Here is a 23,484-nt window from a genome sequence, read left to right as displayed (position 1 = left end):
TATTCATTGTTGTCAGTATGCTATGTAAATATATTTCCAATAATACAACCATTGCAAACCTCATAGGGATTTTATATCAGATTGTGGATGTCTTTACTCCCCCTGTGGCGTCAAAGACATGCAAGTAAATGAAGTAGGTCAGTAGGATTTTTTTTCTCCCCAAATAGGTCATTATGCCTTCTGTTTCTATATCTTTACAAACAGTCATGGTCAATGTGTTTGACATCTGGAATCCACTGGAAGCGAAGATAGGGAGTTGTTTATCTCAATCATGCCACAACATTAACAAACCCTTGTTTTAGGAGCTTGCTTACACAAATCTCCCCACTCTCCATCTTACACTTGGTTCTGCAGCAGTACATGGGAACATGACAGTATTTTACCTCACACCTTTCAGAGGTGCAATATTTGCCTATGCATGAAAGTGGCTCCCTCTTTCACTAAATGCTGCAGCCATTAAACCTTATTAGCTGGTGGCTGTGCAGTGAGGTGGACTTCCATTAAACAGCAGGATCCCTGATCGTGACAGCAGTACACATATTACTAGTATACCCCAGACATTTAAAATAGATTTAGAATTTACTGTTCCAGATAGTTTTGTTTTCACTGCCAGTTCAACACAGAAGCCGCACACACAAACACAGCAGCGCCCTGACAATATATAGACTCATATTTCTTTATAGACAGTTACTGTCATTGAGTAGTTTGAGAATGGCAGTGCCATCAGAGTCTTTGAGGTATGTGGAGATGGGTGAGAGACGGGTGCAGGGACTTGTGTAGACAAAGGGACTGAGGACACTGCCCTCAGGGGCTCCAGTGTTGGTCATGACATTTGATGATGATACTGGGCCTATTCTGACAGCGTGTGGTGTGTTGCTACAACACCCTCTGTCCCTGTAGGCAAACTGATGGGGTTCCAGCTGTGGTCTGAAGACTAACAGGATGATATTCAAGAACAATTTCTTACAGGAATTAAAGTGAGTGTGACCAGTCGGTAATAGTTTCCTTGGTACTAGTGTGATGGTGGATGTTTTCCAGCGGGTGGGTGTTGATGCTGATGCCCAGAAGATGGAGAGGAGGATGGGGGAGAGCACCACGGCATGGAGCTTGAGCACCTCAGCCGGGATGCCATCTGGCCTTGGTGCCTTGCTAGGCTTACACCTGGCCAGCAGCAGCTCCTCACAGACAGCAGAGTGATTATGGGTGTCAAACCGTTTGAAGAAATAATTCAGAGTGCTTGTAGAGGTGGTGGATTCTGTTATTGTGGAACGATCTTGACTTAGATTTATAAGCCCGCAGCACACACTGGCAACACCTAAACAATATGATGATGAGCAAAGGATGTCTGTTTTACTTGTGACGGAATAGTTTTTCCATTTGAGTTGCTGTTTGATTGATATTCATATTGATATAACATGTTGAAACTCTCCCACTTGGTCTGGCTCTGTGTTTTTAATTCACTGTTTTGCTGCATACAGAGACCAATTCTTCCCTTTTATGGAGCTGTTGGCATGAAGTTTCCTAAACCTTACGAGTAGCGTTAAGACATCTCCTGAATCTGCTCTCGTCATCATCTGCCTTGGTGCCAAAAGCTGCCCATAAAACTGAGGACATCCTGTACGCAGTTTCAACTACTGGTTGACAGAAAACTGGCTCAATTCCCCGCCTGACACTTAATTACAGCAGACTCATTGATTAGACACTGAATTTCTGGATCTATTTGGATGTGTACTGCTTAAATAAGGGCAGGCAACTTAAATGCATTACCGTGAATTTCTAAAAATCATCACAAAGAGGAATAAGAAAAAAAATGGTGTCGCCACAACTCAAATGAGCCTTTATTGTTATCCTGTAAATCAACAGTCTCTTGGTACAAAACAATCGTGTTAAAGAGCGCTGAAATTCAAAATGGACAACACTTACAGTACTGTACATAAAAATGTTGGCTGTAGCAACATATTCAGAACTGTGTGGTACATATGAAGTGGTCTACTGGTACTCACCAACACTGAGGGAAGTATAAAACGACAGAATCTTTCCAATAAAAAAAACAAAACAAATAAAATACAGATAAAAGTGTTGTAAACAAACTTCTTCACAGCTTAGCTTAAATGGAAGTCAGCTGCTTGGATACCACTTAAGGCAAGTGAAATATTAAAGTTGCTACAAATAAAAGTTACAATGTATATATAAAGCAGTTATACAGTACATATAAACTGACTTCTCATTACTTTACATCCCCATTAAATGCAGATGTGGTCGTTCAGCCACGTTGCCACGAGTCACGTTGATAATTGTCTTGGTTCGTGTGAAGGATTCTCCTGTTGCTCATATTATCGCTAAACAGATGCCTTCATACCCTTAAATATACCTTTTGTATATTGTCTATTCAATCCTATATTCAATCAGCATCTCATTAAGGTAAATAACATGCTAAATAAGCTAGCATCTGGATATCAGATGTCAGAAAACTGTCTCACAGTTCATTTCATTCATTTTCAGTATTTTGGAAGAGCAGAGGTTATGCTGCTTTGAGTTTAGTTATGCAATGAGAATAATAGGTCGGATACAAAAAGTCATTTTCTTTTCTTTGAATTTTCATACAAGGCACGAGGGTCGTGGTTTGCAAACTAGTCACTACACAAGCAGTTGCTGCCCAGCAGAGCCTAAGTGGATTCGAAATTACATTACATGTATTTGCACACTTATAGTACGACGATACCGATCGCAGACGAGCCTTAAGAGCTTTTGTTGAACATAATAACACCACAAAAACCTATGATATGTCCAGTAGCACATTTACACTGAGTGGCAGTCTTGCCCAGTGTCAGAGAAGAGTCATATTTCTCATTGCGTTGTGTTAGCAAAACTCTGCAGCTGTTTAAAATGTTTACAAAGTACTGCACTTTTGTCCCCTTTTTATAATTTGGGAGCATTGCCAGCACCAATTACTATCCACAGGAGCTGCTCCACAAAACGCCTCTAACAACATAGACATAGCTGAATGAGGCATTTGTTTTCGAGAGGAAAAGTTGCTGGTGACCTATTCAACATTGCATTGTGTGAATAAGCCAAAGTGTACCGAGGATTAAGCCTCTGAGGAAGTCTATGGCCCCCGTGAAACAAGTGTGTGGTACCTTGTTACTTTCCAAGCAAACTAAAATTCCTCCTCAGACTCTAATCTGGTATCCATTTATGTCTGCAGATGATTTTTGTTCCAAAACCTTCTTCTCTCCGGAGGGACTGCAACAAAACAAACACAAGTGCATGAGACAAGACAATGAGTTTTATTCACATTAGAAGGAACCTGTGACTAATTCATGAACTACTTCTCCTTCCCCTTAGGTCATGGGACATCTGTGGTCCAACACTACCATCATTTCACATCATTGGCCGTAGTGCCTGTATTTTTAGTGAAAAACCAAATTATCAGGAGCACATGATTAACCATACCGTCTCTCGACCCGGCTGATCCTGCGGATGGGGCTGGCTGGCCCTCTGAGGGGTGAACCCATGCTGTTTCTCCTGTCTTTGGTGGGAGAGGGCGGTGCAGGCTTTCCGATCTGCAAGCACAATCCACACAGAAGATCAACATAGAATTTCAATCAATCACTTTAAAACACTGCATACAAGTAAGGTAACTAGGCCCGGCGTCAGTGTCTGGAGTCTGCCTGTATATTTAATGTGATTGTGCACAGCACTCACTGCAAAAGATCAGCTATTGATGGATTGATCCAGCCATGCATGAACCACAGCAGAGCAGAGTCAAGCCATCAAATTCGTTTTATTATGCACAGAGCTAAGCACCAAGGCCGCCTTCATTATGCCAGCATGAGAGGTGATGAGAGAGCGTTGTTTGAGAGAAAGATTGCTCCTCAATCAGCAGGGCAAGTCGGTGTCACCGCGCATGAAGACGGCATGTCAAAAGAAATCTAATAAGCAGTTAGGGAAGGACAAATTATGTTCCTCATCATTGGCATAAGTCTTGCAACAGCCCCATAAACTTGGTGCTTGGTGTCAGCAGCATAATGAGATTTAAACAACTGAATAAAAAAAAGATTTGGAAGAAATATAAAGTGAAAGTTAGACTTCACAATGATCACGAAAACTCCACTACAGACAGCACTGTGCCACACCTTCAGCCTCATGTCTCGAGTGTGCCTGTCCAGCTCCTTCCGTAATTCCTCCTTGGTCAGCTTGTCCACGTCAAGTATCGAATGTTTCCATTCTATCTGCTCCACGCTGTGAGGGTCGTGGGACACGTACTGGCCAATCCTGACCTTGCGCAGGGTGTGCCAGTAGCCCCTGTAGGCTCCTTCAAATTCTTGCACCAAGTCCATCAACGTGCGGAACTCCAGGGGCTTGAACATGAGGTCCTCCCTCCGGCTGATGCCCAGCGCGCCGAAGCGTCCCCCGCTGTGGACTCCCAACACGATGTGGTGGAAGTGGTTCCCTGAGAAGTGAGACTGAAAGCTGAGGGGGAAGCGCTCCACACCTGGCATATTGTTGGTGAGGTAACTGTGTAAACGTGGGTCAAGGAAATTGACATTTGATCTCTGACTCTCAAGTATAGAGTCAAAATCTGGTAAAACAACAATATGCTAAAAACACGCTGTAAAGATACATCCCCAGGATCACCGCCTCCAGGCATTTGATTGGCAGAGCCTCCCGTGTCATCTCTTTAGCGATGTCCATCAACCTGTGCAGAGCAATTGAATAAGAGAGCAGCATCTGTGATATAAGCACACTACTGAGAGCACTACGTGTGACACGAACACACTGTTATTGATTTTAAGCAGTCAAACAAAAACATTTTCCATCAGCCATGGAAATAAAATTTGTGCTGCTAAATCTAATAACGCACGGTCAGGAAAACTGTGATCCAGGCCTCTGCTGCTTGACTTGAGTGTCTACTCCTGCAGCCCTGGGGTGAACCAGAGATGCTGCACAGCTGATCCACACGTACCAGGCATTAGCAGCACAGGCTGAACCATAGGAAATCAACAAACGCCATCGCAGACATCTTGTGACTGCTGCCATAAAGCCCTACAAGTGTAACGCAGACGACTGATGATAAAGAAAATGTGCTTACGCAGTAAGAGGCCGACTCTTCTTGATTTCAAAAAACTGTGTTCCTGTGTGATTGTACCTGTGGGACACGGTTAAGGCCAAAATGTAACAGAACAACGTGAAACTGCAGTGGGACAATACTCCGCTGCATGCAGCTTGGCGAAGAGACGACCACTTAAAGTGCTTTGTGATATTCATAGGTTGTTTGTTAATTATGGATGAATTTCTGCTCTGACTGGAAATCAAGCTTAATATAGAATATAGTATCTACAGCGGCCTACTTTCTGATGTTTGGCCCATATTTATCAAAGTGTGCCAAAACAGTGGGAGTCAGTGGGGCTCATAAAATTTAATTTGTGAGCACAATACCTGCATCTTACATCCAAGGTCGGTGCGTGAAATATAGCTTTCTTAACTATACATGACAAATTATCAAGAATAGTTACTGTTTTAAGCTCACTGTGGGACTAACTTAGTCAAAGGATACTGCAATTCCCTGATGTATTTCTGTATGGCTTCCAGGCGCTGTGGGATAGTGGTGGTAGGCTGGTATGTAGGCACACTCGGTATTGGAATCTGTGAGACAGAGCATCCAAACAACTGCATTACCATCATACAATCCCAACATTCATTGCAGCTGGAGAATGTAGTCTTGTGCGATGCACCAACTAATGGCTAGAGTATCTTGCTCTTTAACCACCCTCGTGAGGAATGAATGAAAAGTGCCATTCTTCTGTGACTAAAGCACATTTTAAAGCATTTCGTTTTAGTGCTGTGATGACTAATGAGCAAAAATAATCATTTCTACTGGAGTATTTATGGCATGAGCGTTAATTGTTTCTCCAGCCTGTGTAAGTTTCACATGCACAGTGAGAAGTGCACCAGCTCCTCCTGTCATGCAGCTTTACATATCCAACACTTTACCTTGGGCAGGTCAGTGGCACCCCGGATCTCCTTCCCCAAAGCTTCACCATTGGGGTGTATTCGAGCCACATGGCGCCACATCCTCTCCCAAGTCTCTTCATCCACCGGGAGGCCTCCTCTGTTCACGTAGAAAGGCACCCCTCCATCCCTCAACTCTTCCTCGCCTTCGTCCTCCTGCTCCTCCTCCCTCTCCTGCACTGAGCCCACAGTGGCCCTCAGCATCCCTCCTCCACCAGGAAGCCAACAGGCACAGAAACGTCCTGACTGATGCCCTGGACCTGTCTCTGGTTAATCTGCTTGCAGGTTTGAGTAGGTTTCCACAACAGATGGCCAGCTCATGACATCCAACAGCCTGTGCCACCAATGACTTAAAGCTAAAGGTGATCTGCTGTGATTAAGACTCACCACTGTGATAATTTCACAAGTGAAGTACAAAGGAGGGGGAAAAAAGCCTCTTTTTGGAATAAAGAATGACTTTGCCTTTAACTATCCAGCACTTTGGTTAAATCTAGTGGACTATAGGCCATTCAGTGATCACATATTCATGTGGATACATACATATAAAGACACAATGGTGATTCAAGCATTAGATGTGTAGCCTATTTTAATGTGAAAGTTCATCAGCAAGCCCGCCAATCTAACGCTATCACAGTCTGTAAAAGGATTGACTCTGCAGACAACAAAGTATTAGAAATTACTAATTCCCTGTACCGTTAGAGGTCATTCACACCACACATATATCCCGAAAATCACTGCTGGTGTCCGGTCCGATCACCTCTGAGCTCCGCAGACATCCAGTCCATCTGCGTTTCAAATGATTTCCTTCCAAGTCAGCCGGTTCATTGTTCATGCAGATGCTCCTGGCTTCAGCGGCTGCGGGTGGGATTCACGTCCAACGAGCCGCTCAGACACTCCCAGACCTCCGCTTACTGCGCATGCTCCGTACTCAGCGGAAGATCTCAGCCGTGACAAATGCTGCATTCAAGTGCTCCCCGAAAGGTGTGAACCTCAGCTCCGCTCGTTATACATTCATCAGTTAAAAGTGCTTGCGGTTATTAACAGTGCCACAACGCACCAGTTTGGGGTTGTGTTTCAATTTAGTAACCTAAAAGTAGAGTGTTTGGTGCTGTGGTGGAAGGATGAAGTAATTTTATTTCAGACATAAAATTAAAAAACACTAATGAAAAAGAGACATCCTACAGTTTAAGTTTCAACATGTCTATCTCAGTCGATTAGTGATTAATTTCTCATTAATTTACTAGTTATACTAGCTTGCTTTGCTTCGATCTTGTATCTATATTTCCATTATACATTTCAATTAAAAGCATCATTGGAAAAAAAAACAAACAAGCCTTAAAATATTTCCTCTGTAATCAAATTAAAAGGAAATAGAATAGGATAATTATTAACGGGCAATTAGTCCAAAGTGCACCCTGCCTCTCGATCAATGTCATGTGGGATTGGCTCCAGCCGTCATATAACACGTCTTTACACAAGTTGCGATGTTGGAAAAACTGGAGACCAACGATAACATGCATTGCAACTCATTTATTCTTAAAACAAAATGTTTTCAAGTAATTTACATTATGATCAAACACAGCCCACCCTCACCTTCAAACCCTCACAATTTTGATATACATGATAGGCAAATAAAGCACTATTAAACAGGAAACTTCAGTCTATTTACAAGTGTAGTTCAGTTGTAGAGATATTAAAACCTTGGGGCACCATAATCATCAGGCATCCGTTCAATATTGTACCTGAATGAAAGAAAAGATGAAAAAAGTTCACATTTTATGCAAAAAAGAAGAAAAAACACATATAAAAAGTTACCATATGTTTAAAGCAAAAATTGGAATAGTGTTACTGTACCTGTGGTTTGAGATGTACATGATGGGAACTCCGGGTATCTTCCGGATCCTTCTCTTCAGATCTCTGTCCACAGTTGCCAGGATGTAACATTTGTGCTGTAGAGATATATTTACGTAAATGAGTGCCAAAACTACACAGTGTTACACGACATACATTTACCCACGATAATATTATGATAACTGTTGTGCCACTTGCAGTTCATCTCAGCTGGGTCTCCTGTTGCTAATAGCAGCCATAACTGGAGCAGTTCTATAAAAGTTTTATTGCTTCAAAGACCACCTGTGCTGCAGGGTCAGTTTATAAGAAACAACCGCAAATGCTTTTGCATTACAATGCTCTGGATTAATTTCTCTGCTTGGACATGTAATGCACTCTCTGTATTCAATGTATAGTTTCATGCAGGTTTTTGGATGCAATTCCAAGTATGATTGTAAATACATCCTAAAATGTAAATTACTGTCCAAGTGGGACAGCCATCTGGTCATTAGATAAGGGTATCTACACTTTGGCATTACATTAAAAAGCACATTACCTGTGTCACCCTATCGACTAAACAGTCGTCGGCGTATGTTCCCTTGTGTGTGCACGGCAAGCGCTCAAACCTTGAATCCTTGGCAATCCTGTAGAAACAAAACAAGCAAAAAATGTCATCACAAAAAAGTAACTTGTGCATAAACAGAATACGTTCATGCCCCAAATGCAATCTGAAACTCAATAGCTTGTACCTGAGTGCGACTCTGTATTTCATTCCAAGTTTTTCAATCTCTGCCATCACGCAGTCAGTGATATATGGTATACCTGGATTGGATGAAATTGCAGAACAAATATGACATTTCTATGTTATCATTAAATAATATTCTGAATAGTTACATATAAATAATACATTGGAAAATGGTCATTATCCTCATTAATATGGTGTGACTGACAACAATACTTACATTTTGCATACAGGCAATCCATCATAGACTGAACAATGTCCAGTTTGGCCTTGATGGAGAAGTTGATGAAATTGGTGTCGACCAAGACGTGGTACGGTGGTCCAAGCTGAGTATTGTACTGGAAGAACAGGCATGATGGATGCTTTGCCCTGCAGAAAAATTAAGAAAAAGTGAAGGTGCCATCCACCACAAGTCATCATCCACTTCAAGAACTTGTGTGACCAACTTACACTTCTCTCTCCTTCAGCGCTGAGGGATCTTTCTTCTTTGTCTCTCTTCGTTTAGCGCGATCTTTCTCTTTTCTACAAAACAAACAAGGAGTTACAGTGTTTTTACAGATCTTAAAGACGCCCCCCGCAACACACAGTGGTGACTGGTCTTTTAAAAAAAAGAAATTAATTTGTAAAACTCACAGTCGATGATCTTTCAAATTAATCATTCTCTTCATTACAGCAAACTTCTTGGTTTTCTGCTTCCCCTAGGGTGAAGAAGTTACAAACACAGAAATTAAAGCAAACAGCATCTGTTGCTGTGTTAGTGGAGGCTTTGAGACCACACAAGACAACACAAGCACTCCATTGATTCTATCGATACCACCACTCACAGCTTAACGCTTAATCACAAAAAAACACAAATACTGAACTTACTGAAGGTGTTCTTTCAATAGGAAGTGGACCTACACTACGAAATCTACATCTACAAAACACATGCTGAAATTGATTAGCTAGCATTAAACACTAGGGCTGCATCCATGGTCACTTAGGGAAGTTGGTTGAATTTAATAAATCTTGAGACTAATCTCTGAAGATCTATGAAAATGAATTATATAATTAGATGAGTATTATTCCTGTCAGTCGTCGTGGCGTTGTAAGTGTTAGCACACTCTTTAATGCCTATGAGCATCGCTTACTTCAGGTTAGAAGCTAGGCTAGCTAACTTAGCTTAGCAGTCTTCCTGCTAAAAAGCTTCAACGTCTGATTAATATAGTACAAAACAGCATACTTTAACGGACATACATTATCAAGACAGTCTTCGTGAAGCTTTAAACTTGTTAGATAATACATACCATGGTTAAAATTTGAGACCACAGAAACTCGCTCCCCTTCTCCTCGTGTATCGATAAGATTACCGGTGACGTAATCAAAGCTCGACGCCTCTCCTGCGCATTTTCCGGTTGTTAAGCTAAAGCTAACAAACGAAGGTAGATCCACTGTTTAAAGGTATAGATTAAGGACATTTTTACATTTGAAGTTTTGCGCTGTGTGGCTGTGATATTGCGAGCGGTGTCTCGTGGACATGTTGTTGATGTGCACCTTTATGACCGCCTTGGTTTGGCGACGAGGTTTCTAAAAATTACGACTGACATTGTTGGCTAACTTGGCTAGCCGTTAGCATTGTGCTGTCGTTCGCCAGTCAAGTAAAGCCACAGTAGCAGATTGTCTGTGCGATGCTAACAGTTTTTAGCATGTTAGCATCCAGCTTTACATCGCGCCCCTGTTGTCTTAGCCAGGCGAGAAATGATGGTGATGCAGCTAGCCTGTTTGTGATCTGCTCCCGGTGTTGTTTTTGAAACGTGATTCGTGGAGTTGTCCGCTAAACGTAACTAAGCCAAAGCTAACTGGTTTTTTTAATCAACATTAGCTATCCAGCTGATGACAACGGTGGCAGCGGATGACATTTGGAAACGTTTTGACACCTGAGCTAGCACGCCTCATCATCACCAGTACCGTTTGCATCATCTGTCGTAGTTGGATGGCATTTACAGTGTATTTAGACTGTAAGTGACCTGGTTTCTTTGACTTGTGTAGTTTGCCCAGGCTCAACAGATACCGGTGAGAGTTTTATGACCATTCTGTAGCCAAGTTGTTCATGCATAATTCAGTGCTGTGGATTACATGTAATGTTATTCTCCCATCAGCCAACACTTCTCCAAGGTGACACTTAAATATTCATGCTTTCTTGGCAGAGCAGCTTATTGTGAAACTCTCGGGCATAGTCATTTCTCGTCTTGATGACCAGAGTGCCTCATTAGGATCCATTTGTAGAAAACTTTTGTTGTGTATTTTGATCTAGTTGTTTTGGATCTAAATCAGGTTTGTCTTCGGTTGTAGGAATCTTGACAAGCCCCCTGGTGAGTGGCAGTTTTCCTTTGAGCACGGAGGTGTCTGAGTGAAGGCTGAAAGATGGTCTGATGGACCGCCGCTTCTTCCTGACCTTCCTGCTCTGCTCAGTGTCGTGGATCTTCTTCTGGGAAGTGCGCTGGAAGAAAGGAAAAGAGAGTCAAATTGAGGAATGGCTCCAAGGACATAGCCTCTCTCAATACAGGCACTTATTTGAAGGTCAGTGGGCTATAGCTGTCTTCATTTGAGATTTGCATGACTATTACAGCTTAGAAGTTTGGTTGCTCCTCTAACCCAGGCTGAAGAAAGCACAAGGACACTTCTGCAGAACTGGTTATTATCGCTTGAAAGTCTTTGGTTATGCTGGTTTTCTAACTATGAGCTTATCCACCATCTTTCAGAGCTTTTGTGAAAAAAATACCAGAGATAAGTGTCAGGTTTAACTGGACGTGAACTGTGTTTAACCTTGGTCATGATTTGGTTTTGAACACGGAACATTCAGGCTTATGAGTTGCATGTGGCATGCATGGACAATCAGCACAGGCTTAAATACTCATTATAATAGACTTTAATGAGTATTTAAGCCGGTTCCGGGGAATTACTGATAGTCATTTGGTTGGCCAGTGTGTGATTGGGGATTTTTTTATGTGCTGTTCATGTGTCAAACAGATGTACAGACACTGGAGGAACTGAGTCTGAGTGTACTGAGTCGACTGGAAGAGGTGGTGAAGGAACAGCAGCGGTGGAGGGAAATTGCAGAGGCCCATATCCAGCTGCTCCGAGACTTTGCCTTCCAGGAGTGGCTTTTCTCCCAGAACCTGGAGCACTATTACCATACGTAAGCAATGAAAGGTCTTAAGTTTAACATTTACACCAATTTGGCAAACAATCATGAGCAGCTTTACTTATTCTAAAACAATTACTGGCTGGCATGTCATAAATGTAGATTTTTCCCCATAGTGTTTTTTTTAAATGTCTTGAATTGGTTATGTTGTTATGGACATGTTTTACGTTGGCTATATTTACGTATGTCCACTTGAGGGCAGCCTCTCCATGCATGGTTAGCTGAGTTTGCTGACACTGAGCTGCACAGGCTGCAGTGTTTCAGAGGGTCACTGCAGTAAAAAGTATTCTTTAGAGACTGCAAGTGTGAGACCCTGCAGCAATGCAGATGTTGGTGTGTGTGTGTGCATCTTGGATGCTCTCTATTGATGCAATAAGGACCAGCTATGACAAGTAGACACTGCTTTATTAAATTGTTGCCTGTTTGCCCTGCCTCAGCGTAAGGAAAGTCGATTCTAATGTTTCTAAAGGTCAATTGTGTTTCTCAAAAACATAGTCATATGATAGTTATCATTTTTTAAGGAAAACTGTCCAACATTTCCGATGGGACACAGTGTCACATTTCTGAAGGTCATGACTGTCACACTATCACTGCCTCCATTGCTATTTTGACAGACTGGATTTTTAAACCTTTATCACACGTAATTATGTCTTCAATTTAGTAACTAACTGTGTAGTAACAGAAGATGACCTGTGCGCTCATTTAAAAATATTATACTGTATATGGCGGAATTGAAATTGCAGACTAACATTAACCTCTCATTACTTCTCAGAGCAAGTGTAGTTGGGAGTTGGATGATAAAAAACACATATATACACTTATATTTTTGATTATGAACATATAAGATTTTTTTTTTTTTTATCATTATCACAGTAACAAACACAAGGCAGGTAATCAACCACACAGCATACTGTACATTTTTCATCGTATTAGACAAAGAAAGCAATGTGAGATGCATTGGCTTTGTTGAAAAATGTCTTGTTGACAGTGTAAATTTGGTAGTTGGAAAAAAAAAGTCCCGTTTATTTTTCTGTACAAAGTTGTGATAGAAATTTTTGGATTGAGAGTGTGTTTGAAAATGCAAAAAAAAAAAGGTTTTCAGCGTGTTTTCTAGTTACTGAAGTGGTAGAATTTCTTTTTATCTCATTATAGTAATAATAGAGATAATATATTGTGTCGCAATAATTTTGGCCATGTTATGAAAGGCTACTTGCAGACGAAGACACAGTGTTGCAGTAGCAGCTTTACAATAGGAGATTATGTTTCAGTTTTAATGGTTGCAACCATTTATCTGCCCTGCAGTGCTTATCTAGCCCTTTCCATGTAATAAAGCTTTACGGCTTTAATCTGAAGTCTTTTGGTAAGGCCAGATGCAACATGTCACACCATCTCACTACTTCCTGTTGACATAACTAAAGAGTCAAGCTGATAGGATCCAGGTTCCTCGTCATGCAGTGTTTCACAAAAACTGTTTGTTTTGTGTGTGGGCCAACGTGTTGTGCGCAGTTATTTCAGCAGTTTTGCTCAACAGGCCTAGAAACTGAAACTTAGCAGCCTTGGTGGCGTTGTACTTCTAAAGGCTGTATACAGTCAATATTTATTACTTTATTATTATTTATCATGTACTTTCACTTTTGTTTTCCGCTGCAGACTGAAGACCTTGGGCTGTTTGAATCTGGATGATCTGTCTGTGTTTGACAGTCAACTGCAGCTGTCTCTAGCTGCCTGGGGCTACTACTACGAAGACTACATAAAGCTGTCTACAGGTATTAAGATCCTCCAGACGTCCAGGGGGAGTCGTGACCAGGACTACGAGATCCGGCTGGTGCACAGCCTTGCTGAGAGGCGTCTGAATGAGAAGTGGTCAATTGGTGAGATCCTTTATTCATTCAGATATAACACATACACTTAAATTGGATTAGTGGTGCTGCTAAAGGAGTCCCAGTTCAGTGTTGCTTCATTTCTATGTACAGACCACCATCTTTTTCTCTCTCATAAAAACAAACATAAATGCAGGACAATTAACAGAAATAAATGTTTTAACTTTTTGCCTCTTCATTCGACAGGACGCCGTGTAAAATATAGTCATGCTGATGTTCATCCTAGGGTTGTGTAGTCATAAAACAAAGTCTTAAAAAGAAAAGAACATAAGACCATTAAAATGTAAACTGTGTATTGTCTTCATTTAGATTATTGATTGGTCCAATGTCCACTTGTTGTTTCAGCTGGAGCCCTCATATTTGGCTGTACTGTGGCGCTGTGCTTCTTGATAAGGGACCTCATGTTTTACGTGATTGGTAAGTCCTACGTTAGCTGTATAGATCGAATCCTCCTTAGTCAGTCCTCACTCTCACGGTTTCTGCAAGAATATACTTTAACTGTAAAGTGGTACAACCAGTTTCATAAATTGCTTTACAGTATTTGCATAGCCCAAGGATTTTTCAGAAGATTTTGCTCTCATAAATTTTTGACAAATGTTCTTTCCTATGTTTGAATAGATATATTGTGTTTATTGCAAATAAAACTTTTCTCCTGTGCGTCTTCCCTTCTTGTGGCAGGTGGAATTACTGTTTCCATCATAGCGTTTGTCTTTACCATCAAGTTCCTCTGTGAGCTTGCAGCGAGGGTGGTCAGCTTCCTGCAGAATGAGGATCCAGGGCGACGCGGTGACCGCAGCATCTATGACTATGTCCGGGGCAACTACCTGGACCCACGCTCCTGCAAGGTGTCTTGGGATTGGAAGGAACCGCAGGAAGTCGGGCAGACTATGAGCTTTAGAGTTCAGGTGAACAGTGAGTCCTATTGAAGCTAATGATGCACTGTACCTCTTGTTCCTACTGTAACTGACTTTCTTACACACGCAGCAGTGTCTAGAGTATTTGGTTAGCAAAACTATGTTCGCAAATGTAAAACTGACTTGTGCGTTCTCTGAAATAAATTGTACTTTTGTACTTCTGTCCTCTCAGCTGTACTATAAGAATGGCCAGCCTTTCCCAGCCCATCGGCCTGTGGGACTGAGGGTCAACATCACCCACATTGAATTGGCTCTGGACATCCCTGTTACACAGGAGGTTCTGCAAGAACCAGAGTCCAATGTAGTCAAAGTGGCCTTCACTGTGCGCAAGGCTGGACGCTATGAGGTTGCTGTCAAGCTGGGTGGCCTCAATGTAGCCTACAGCCCTTATTACAAGATATTTCAGCCAGGTATTACCACTTATACTACTATTTGTTTTTAATTATTAGGAAGTCATTAGTACTTAAACAAGTTTGTCTTGCTGACTGAGTATTTTTCCGTTCTTTTGTTCACTTCAGGTACAGTTGTCCCGTCCAAAACCAAGATAGCCTACCATTTCTCCACACTGGTGCTAACAAATGGCCAGCAGCACACTTTGCAGATTGAGCCCAGGGACGAGTATGGAAACCCCACCAGTAACTCCACATCTCTCACAGATGAGGCCAACTACAGCGTCCGTGTGCACTCTGTAAGCCAACCAGCCCCTTTTTTATTACCCGTTGTAATTACTGTAATTTAGAGATTTAATTCTTGATTACGAGGGTAAAAATGAAAGCTGGTATTTCTTTGCAGCCTTCTGTTCCCAATTGCAAAAGTCACTAGCTTTTAAATAGTACAGGTTCTCACCGGTCCAACCGTCTGACCTGGGATTCATTTTAGTTTTCCTGTTCTTCCAGCTGGGCACAGTGGATGACGACGGTCTGGATGAGTACTGCAGTAAGTCCGTTTCACTCAACAAGCAGCAGTGCCAGGTTCTGCTGAGACTGACCCTGAGGAAGACGGGCTGTTTCCGGGCCCGCATCTCCTACAAGGACCAGCCGCTCAGCAATGGGGAATTTGACATTATTGTTCTCAGTGGTGAGCAGACAGAAAAACATTTTTCTTTAGAACAAATCGCACCCAGAAAAGCAGTATTTTTCTGATAACTTTTTAAGGCGCTGTAGAGGTTTAGGGGGATGTGTTTCTTCAGCCTAACACTCATACCATCATATTGCAGAGAATGAGAAGGCCTGCGTGGAGAAGAATGTGTCCACTCCAGGCATAAGTATCTACTTTGAGGCATACCTTTACAGCAATGGGAACTACAGCAGTTCCTCATGGCAGTTACCGGCCTCCTCTTTGCTGGCTCCTCAGAGGAGGCCCTCCATGGGTGAAGAGGAGGATGAGCACGACTCTCCTGTGGAGGGGCAACCCGAGAAGGTCAAGAAACCAAAAAAGGTCTACTGTTACATATCGCCAAAGGTGAGTGGCCAGGATAGAAAGATTAGGTTTAATTATTTTTTCCTCTTCAGCTTTTGGGTATATGAGCAAGAGACAGTAACAGATCTTGTGTTTGAGAAGGTAGAACTCAACATGCGTTAATGTATGATGACCCTGATTTGTACTTTGATGTCAAACAGCAACTATCCGTGAAGGAGTTCTACCTGAAAATTATTCCGTGGCGCCTTTTCACGTTTCGAGTATGCCCAGGAACGAAGGTAAGAAGAACCAATGGCAGAAAACACTGGAGATCCTTCAGTTGGTTTGACAAAACTCATGGTAATCTTCTGTCTTTTCAGTTTACCTACTATGGTCCCGATCCGGTTCACAAGTATCTAACTCTAGTGGTGGATGATGGGATACAGCCTCCCGTGGAGCTCAGCTGCAAAGACAGGAACATCATGGCTGCCACCTTCATTCGCTTTCTGCACAAGAACATTGGTTTGTGTCGAGAGTACTCTTGCCTTGAGCTGCACTTATTCAGCTGCGCTTATTTGTGGAGGCCATAGCGGTAATTTGATGGTGTTGTCCACAGGCGGCTCTGAAACGTTCCAAGACAAGGTGAACTTCTTTCAACGTGAACTCAGGCACATCCACTCCAAGAGACCTCGCACCAAGACCTGCCTAAAAATCACCCGCCACTCCATTCTAGATTCAGTGAGTGCTGCTTTACTGTATTATGATGCATAAGCTGTGCTTGAGGAAAATAGGTGAGCACTTGAGTTCATCTTTCCCTCTTTGTGTTGCTCAGTCCCTGAAGGCTACAAGGAACTTCTCGGTGTCAGACTGGAGTAAGAACTTTGAGGTCGTGTTTCAGGACGAGGAAGGTAAACAAAACATCTGAATATAACCGAGAGAGCATCCCTCCGAAGTGTTTAGTTCATGTACTACTGAAAGCTACAGACAGTAATCCAAGAGGTTAGCACGCTGCTCAAACTGAGACATTTCTCTGCAGCTCTGGATTGGGGAGGGCCTCGCAGGGAGTGGTTCGAGCTGATTTGTAAGACCCTCTTTGACACCTCAAACCAGCTGTTCACCCGCTTCAGCGACAACAACCAGGGCCTCGTAAGTTAGTCCTTTTAACCACCTATACTTTGAAATCCACTTGCAGATGCTTAAACACACATGCAAATAAAACTAATAAGAGAGCATTTATTTTCATTTTCCAGGTGCACCCAAACGCTGAGCGGCCAGCCCACCTGCGTCTAAAGATGTATGAGTTTGCAGGTCGCATTGTCGGAAAGTGTCTTTACGAGTCCGCTCTGGGTGGGGCCTACAAACAGCTGGTCCGAGCTCGCTTTACGCGTTCCTTCTTGGCCCAGATCATTGGCCTCAGGATGAACTACAAGGTATGGAACACGGTACATCAGCACAGACAAGACGGTTTCCTCGGAAGTTGGAAGGTCATGTTTTGATTGTTTACCTTCTGATGTCAACTGGTCTCATCACTTTAACATTCTTCACGCAGCCAAGGAACCTGAGTTGTTTCTTGGCATGGCTTATTTCATGGAGAACTAGCCAGCGTGTTTTGCTGTTTATCCAACTTCCTAAGATTTCAAAGCTCCGAAGTAAAACCGACCCAATTACAGCTTTATCCTTCCACCGAGGAGATGAAGGGCCGTGTTTATTTAAAAACGTCATTTTCCTGTGTTTTCGTTTTATTTTCCACACGCAGTACTTTGAGACGGACGACCAGGAGTTCTACAAAACTAAAGTCTGCTTCATCCTAAACAATGACGTGAGTGAAATGGACCTTGTGTTTGCCGAGGAGAAGTACAGCAAGTCAGGACAGCTGGAGAAGGTGAGGCAACACGTTGGAAAGGAACATCCCCCTTTTATCCCTGATGTAATTTCACAGGAGATAGGAGCAATAAACCAAACAAAAGAAACCATATTGCTTGTTTGGCAAGTATCTAGTTTTTCGTAAAGAGGGGGAGTGGTGAGTTTACATGAAGGTGAATGAGAGCAGTTTGGCATCTGTGGCCCTTTTCAAAACTTTGTTGCTCAGTTATAAAATACCACAGAATAACTGGCTGTGTAACTCCCCTTGTTGAAACAAAGTATCTTTCTAATTAGATACATCTTAGATTCATATAAATAGATTTTACAGGTAAAGGAAGTTTCTGAACTCTTACATATGCCAATCCCGTCTCTCCTATCTTGCCTTTACAGGCAACTTCTTTAAACTGTTTAATGCCTTGTGTTGTTTTACCGTTATGTGTATTCTGCCTGATATTTATGTCCTGCCACATGTTCTCTTGCAGGTGGTGGAGCTGATATCAGGGGGAGCTCAGATCGCTGTTACCAATGAAAACAAGATGCATTATCTCAACCTGCTGGCCCAGTACAGGCTGGCCAGCCAGGTGAGAGATGAGGTGGAACACTTCCTGAAAGGTAAGGTAACTAGCACAGCTGCAGTCTGCCATTTTTTTGCCAATTGATCTCATTTGAGATCTCCGGTTAATGTGCACATAATTAGTGTAATTTCCTGACCCATTGCAGGTTTGAACGAACTGGTTCCAGAAAACCTGCTAGCCATATTTGATGAGAATGAGTTGGAGGTACGTGTGATGTTTATAATAAAATCCTGTTGAGCTTTAAAATACCGCGGGGTAATTAAAATTTCTTGCTTTTTGATCTCCTCAGCTGTTGATGTGTGGCACCGGTGATATAAATGTGCAGGACTTCAAGGCCCACGCTGTGATTGTCGGAGGATCGTGGCACTTCAGAGAGAAAGTATGTCATGGAAATTCTCCGTCTTTGTTTTCGTCCAACTGCGGGCCACTGATGAAAGTGTCTGAGAATGTTGATCTTCTGCTGCCACAGGTGATGAAGTGGTTCTGGGCGGTGGTGTCCAGCTTCACCCAGGAGGAGTTGGCCCGTCTGCTACAGTTCACCACCGGCTCCTCTCAGCTTCCCCCTGGGGGATTCAACACCCTTTGCCCCTCCTTCCAGATCATCGCCGCCCCCACACACAGCACCTTGCCCACTGCACACACATGGTGAGGAGGAAAACGCAGGCTTTGGTCTTTATTGGTTGGTCAGACTGAAATATCTCAACGACTACTATTGTCATTGGCTTGTCATGAAATTTTGTGCAAACATTCACGGTCCTTAGAGGCACCGGTTGTTGGCACACTCATTCATGGTCCCCAGGTGATGTATCCTAATGACTGTGGCGATCCTTTTCTCTAGCAGCATCATTTGGTCAAACTCGTCTTTGTCCCGGTTCGAGTACAGCAGGAGACACCTGTTGTGTCTCTGCCCCACGCACAGTCTACTACGGGAATGAAATGACCAAAAAAAGAAATTTAGAAAGTTTGATTGGTTTGATATTTTAAAGAATTCCCATCACCCTGAACTGTACTTTGTTTAGTGCCAATTTGCATGATAATACACACTAATACTAATATGCCGGAGATGATGAACACAATTTTTATACCTGGAAAAACCTTAGCTCAGAGCATCACTGTGCCTTAGTACAGCCTCACAGCGCTGCCAGCGTGGTTTTCGACTCTTCTGTTTTGCTAAAAATGGCTCAGTAATTTCCCAGAACAGCTTGGAACTGTAGCAAAGTAATAGTAAATAGAGTAAATGGGGCATTTCTTGGTGATTCTTCTCTAGTGAGTATTTCCAGCAGCAGAATGGTGTATATGGGATAAAGTTAAAATAAACTACATTTGCTGTGTTTATGGTTGCGACGAACCACTCAGTGCAAGAGAGTGGCTCATTAATGTGTTTTTAATAGTTCTTGGCTTTTGTTTTTTCATTGGATTTGTTAAGAGTATTACCACTTTTTGAATAGCATTATGCCTAATTATCATATAAAGGCTTTAGCAGGATCTCAAAATTAGCTGTCTCTCACTGTTCCTCTCTTCTGTTTTAGTTTTAACCAGCTGTGCCTCCCCACCTATGACTCCTATGAGGAGCTGCACAAGATGTTGAAGCTGGCCATCAGCGAGGGAAGCGAGGGCTTCGGCATGCTCTGACTCCCCCCGTCACTGGCACTGTGGTTCCACTTGTACAAGAGGAAGACCAGCACTGTCCACCCCAGTGCACCAGTTCCCTGCATTCATCTGTATTTAACAGTGGGCTTCTTAGCACAGAATCCCCCAGACTCCCTATAAAATACTCTCTCAGGATGAGAGGCAGTCAGAAGTCCCAGATGGCTGTCCTGAAACCGGGACTGAGTCAAATGAACTCTCACGCTACTGTGTGTATATAAAATATCTCGCTTTTGTAAGAAAAAAAAAAAAAAAAAAAGGAAACCAGGAACTGCTGTAAAAAGGTGAGGTTTGGGCTAGTTTTATTTCTTAATGCTAAAGTTTGCTTAGTTTTATATGTTTGAAAGACATGATGTTAGAGCAAAGGCCTTGAGTATTACTGTATAACTGCTTCTTTCGCATTTTGCAAACTGAGGAACACTTAAGTGCAACAGCAGCCTACGTGCGATGTGGGTGCGTCTGCAGCACTTTGGCCTTAATCGATCAGGGACTGATGTGTGTATGTAAATATATAATATCACTCTTTTATTTCAATACTTGTACATACTAGTGTGCATACATAGGTTTTCATCCTGTTACTTTATTTGATTTAACGTTTAAGGAGAAGGGATTTCTTTATTACTGCACGTTTGATGGGTTGAGAGTTTATATGATTTCTATAAGCTTTTTTTTTTTTTTTTTCTCCTTTAAGAAAAGGGTTTTAAAAGAAAGCCAAGTAATTTCTATTGTTTATACATGTTTTTAACTTATTGTGTCTTTGAACAAAATTCTGTTGAAAATCCGTTCGTCTGGAGGGGTAAATGTTTTTGTTATGTTTTATAACCTGCCTTATTCATGTCCTTTGCCTCTGATTGTATCCAGAGAGGTGCGTAGGTGAGAGAAGTTTAGTCGACAATAATAAGTCGTAGTTAGATAATGACATTTCTACTAGTACGTGCAGGGGTCACTGTGGATGTGAGTGTTGGTTGGATGTTGTGGAGAGCCCATATATAACATTTTGTTATATATGCTGCATGCTTTATCCTTTTTTCATCCCCAGCCTGTTATGGGTTTACCTCAGAATCTCCTATGTCACCTTTGCATCCTCTGACACAGGTGTATATGTGTTTACGCACATGCATAGCAAAGCATACACACATGGTCTGTTCATAGTTGCCTCCTTCCAGTGCTGTCCGTACAACCTTTAGCCATATTATCCAACATCCTCAGTAAACTACAGCATTATATCAGTGGAGATTATGTCATTTTATGTTACTGTAAAAACTATTTATCTTTAATGCTGTCAGTCAATATCTTGAGCCAACAGAGTTGTCTTCTTTTTTTTTTTTTTTTCTATTCACAATTGTGTAGCATTCCTTTACTGTTCCAGAGTTTACATGTTCTTTAGCCATTTTGTTATCGTGTGTGCTGCCAGTCAGAGTGGTTGTAGAGCATATAAGAAAAGTCTTAGATTATTCAACTCTGAAGGAAAAAAGAAAACGTCAATGGATGATTCTTCTCAATAGTATTTTGGTTTGAATACGCTCATGTTCCACCACCGAGCACTCTGGATGCACTTTCTGTCTCACAGTAAGCTGCACAAGTTTGACTCAGCCACTGCGGGATTTCTCGTCACCGTTGTCGAATGGCAAAGATGTCACATTTTGACTGTAGTTGCTGCCAGTTGGGATTAATTGCATGGTTCACCCGAGCCAATACTGCGTCCGCTTGGGATTTGATGAGCATTTGCTTGTGCTTTAGCTGGCCTTTTACAGTGTTAAGAGGTTTATAAGAGGGTTTATGGATTTTTGTTTGTTTGGGTTGTGCAATGTTGACCTAATGTACTGAGGAGAGAAGTGAAAATGTTATAAGTGCTTATGAAAATGTTTCATTAAGGGTGTGTTTTCAGCACCAATACCAATGGCTGATATATTTATCAGAAGTAAAGCTGGTCTAAGCATTTCATGTGTTAGTTGTTCCATTAGATGTGACCATTATAAACAAATACGAAGGAGGTCTGTCCTGTAGTTTTATGTTCTTGTTTAATGTTTTGCTTTTCAAGAGCATCTGCTTCTCTGTTTTATGTTTGGATTGTTTTTGGGTTAGACGAGTGTGACTTTTAGCAATGTAGATATTGTGAAATATTTGGCTATGACTTTGAAGCTCGGGTACTTTTTTCTTTTTTTTAATGGCAAGCCTCTGCTGATGAATGCTTGAGATTCTCTGCACTGCAGGCCCTTTGTTTATGGGAATAAAAAACGATGGACTGAATTCTTATCACTTCATCTCACTTTTTGTGCATCATATTTGGATTGTGTGAAGTAGTGTTATCACACTCCCTTTTCACGCTGTCAAATCTCGATGTGGACTCGAAGATGGCACGTGGCTGAGCATGAACACCATCGGTGTCTAAGCTGGGGTCCGAAAATTGCCAAGAGGACCAAAGGTCTTCTCAACATAATGAAGATTACGTCCACAATAGATTGGTGTTTACTTGAAGTTTACAACAGATGTGACATTTTATCACTGGTACCGCTATTTTCTTAATAAGTGGGACAAAGTTTGTGGTACAAAAGCACCAATAATTTGGTTCCTGATCGTAAGACTGGTCCCTGACAAAAAGTATGCTCTTTCATAATCACTTTATTTCTTCCACTTTATTTCTTTTCATGTTTTAGACACAAGGGGGCAGTGGCTCTCCATATGACGGGAATAGAGGACGTGTCCTTCCTCTGCTGTCGTCCCTCAGGACAGCTCGCCAGCAGTAAATGATGAGGAGCTTTCCTGTCTTCAGCTGACCCTCTGCACCTCCAGTCTTCAACACAGAGCAAGCTAAATTAAATCCCCTCCATTACAGACATTTCTCATTTCCCCACACACGTACGACACATACCTTACCAACACATGAAAATAAACAAAGCTCATTCAAACCTGCTGCTTTCACATCAGCTGAAGAAGTAATGGACGCAATCTTTTGGGAGCTCTGCTGAGCATGGAATGTGATAATACCAAACTGAAAACAAGGGCTCCCTTTCCTTACAGCATATGGAGATGGTGGCATAACTGACAACCATATCAGCACAAGATGTGTTAGGAACACACTCTTGCATGACTGAATGTTTGCACGTCCGATAATGGACTCCACGAGGAGAAATCCTTTTTTAATTGCTTTGCTTGAAGGCTGTGGACACGCAGGCCCCATGGCTCTCCACACTACACCCACATGTTCCTGGCGTGTCTCCTCACACTGTGGTCTGAACACTATCAGGAGCAGGCAGAAAGGCATCTTGAAGTACTTGGAGGCAGGAGTCCAGTTATTTGGTCTTGGCATGCACCTGTGGATTTGCATAATGGTCTCTCTCAAATTTCCCCCAGGAATGCTTGCTAAAGAGGGACCACAAATCAGAAAGTCATCCTCTGGCGCTCACCAAGAGTAATGTACCATGTTGGAACGGTTGTC

The 23,484-nt window shown here is 42.2% G+C and overlaps 3 protein-coding genes across 5 annotated transcripts; 1 reads left to right on the top strand and 2 right to left on the bottom strand.

Annotated features, from left to right (window-relative positions):
* Window positions 1-3,117: 3,117 nt before the first annotated feature.
* On the bottom strand, window positions 3,118-6,216 carry vash1 (vasohibin 1). The gene is made up of 7 exons (XM_070842836.1): window positions 5,995-6,216; window positions 5,558-5,646; window positions 5,093-5,149; window positions 4,625-4,699; window positions 4,137-4,518; window positions 3,454-3,563; window positions 3,118-3,243 (listed from the first exon to the last, which is right to left on the bottom strand). Exons 1-7 carry the CDS (start codon window positions 6,214-6,216, stop codon window positions 3,171-3,173), a joined length of 1,008 nt encoding a protein of 335 aa, XP_070698937.1. The 3' UTR covers window positions 3,118-3,170.
* A 1,311-nt stretch (window positions 6,217-7,527) lies between these two features.
* fcf1 (FCF1 rRNA-processing protein) lies at window positions 7,528-9,922 on the bottom strand. Its single transcript, XM_070842539.1, has 8 exons — window positions 9,871-9,922; window positions 9,218-9,282; window positions 9,035-9,106; window positions 8,805-8,953; window positions 8,592-8,664; window positions 8,399-8,486; window positions 7,867-7,961; window positions 7,528-7,754 (listed from the first exon to the last, which is right to left on the bottom strand). The coding sequence occupies exons 1-8, from the start codon at window positions 9,871-9,873 to the stop codon at window positions 7,706-7,708; spliced, it is 594 nt and encodes a 197-aa protein (XP_070698640.1). The 5' UTR covers window positions 9,874-9,922; the 3' UTR covers window positions 7,528-7,705.
* A 54-nt stretch (window positions 9,923-9,976) lies between these two features.
* Window positions 9,977-22,309, top strand: arel1 (apoptosis resistant E3 ubiquitin protein ligase 1). Of its 3 annotated transcripts, none has more exons than XM_070842649.1 (22): window positions 9,977-10,024; window positions 10,916-11,143; window positions 11,594-11,762; window positions 13,419-13,639; window positions 13,994-14,065; window positions 14,327-14,553; window positions 14,735-14,972; window positions 15,081-15,250; window positions 15,459-15,639; window positions 15,779-16,023; window positions 16,182-16,259; window positions 16,341-16,482; window positions 16,577-16,698; window positions 16,793-16,868; window positions 16,997-17,106; window positions 17,211-17,390; window positions 17,717-17,842; window positions 18,306-18,435; window positions 18,544-18,602; window positions 18,688-18,777; window positions 18,868-19,043; window positions 19,928-22,309. In XM_070842649.1, exons 2-22 carry the CDS (start codon window positions 10,996-10,998, stop codon window positions 20,028-20,030), a joined length of 3,063 nt encoding a protein of 1,020 aa, XP_070698750.1. In that variant the 5' UTR covers window positions 9,977-10,024; window positions 10,916-10,995; the 3' UTR covers window positions 20,031-22,309. The 3 variants fall into 3 exon arrangements, with proteins under 3 accessions (XP_070698750.1, XP_070698753.1, XP_070698749.1); XM_070842652.1 differs by having other exon boundaries at window positions 9,986-10,005; XM_070842648.1 differs by lacking the exon at window positions 9,977-10,024 and having other exon boundaries at window positions 10,855-11,143.
* The last annotated feature ends 1,175 nt before the right edge of the window (window positions 22,310-23,484 follow it).

The sequence above is a fragment of the Pempheris klunzingeri genome, chromosome 13, assembly GCF_042242105.1.
Source record: "Pempheris klunzingeri isolate RE-2024b chromosome 13, fPemKlu1.hap1, whole genome shotgun sequence".
NCBI classification, from domain to species: domain Eukaryota; kingdom Metazoa; phylum Chordata; class Actinopteri; order Acropomatiformes; family Pempheridae; genus Pempheris; species Pempheris klunzingeri.
The sequence above is the reverse complement of the archived record's forward strand: the minus strand, read 5'-3'. Positions and strand labels throughout refer to the sequence as shown.

Bases quoted from the DNA above. Each gene is read 5' to 3' on its own strand.
- vash1 (XM_070842836.1), bottom strand. From the start codon at position 6,216: ATGCTGAGGGCCACTGTGGGCTCAGTGCAGGAGAGGGAGGAGGAGCAG. The intron at 4,519-4,624 runs GTATCTTTACAG...ACGTTTACACAG, and splicing joins GAGGCGGTGATCCTGGGGAT to TTACCTCACCAACAATATGC. The intron at 3,244-3,453 runs GTATGGTTAATC...GTTTTGTTGCAG, and splicing joins ATCAGCCGGGTCGAGAGACG to TCCCTCCGGAGAGAAGAAGG.
- fcf1 (XM_070842539.1), bottom strand. The intron at 9,107-9,217 runs GTGAGTTTTACA...TTTGTTTTGTAG, and splicing joins AATTTGAAAGATCATCGACT to AAAAGAGAAAGATCGCGCTA. The intron at 8,665-8,804 runs GTAAGTATTGTT...CATCCAATCCAG, and splicing joins GGATTGCCTGTATGCAAAAT to GTATACCATATATCACTGAC.
- arel1 (XM_070842649.1), top strand. From the start codon at position 10,996: ATGGACCGCCGCTTCTTCCTGACCTTCCTGCTCTGCTCAGTGTCGTGG. The intron at 15,251-15,458 runs GTAAGCCAACCA...CTGTTCTTCCAG, and splicing joins ACAGCGTCCGTGTGCACTCT to CTGGGCACAGTGGATGACGA. The intron at 17,107-17,210 runs GTAAGTTAGTCC...TTCATTTTCCAG, and splicing joins GCGACAACAACCAGGGCCTC to GTGCACCCAAACGCTGAGCG.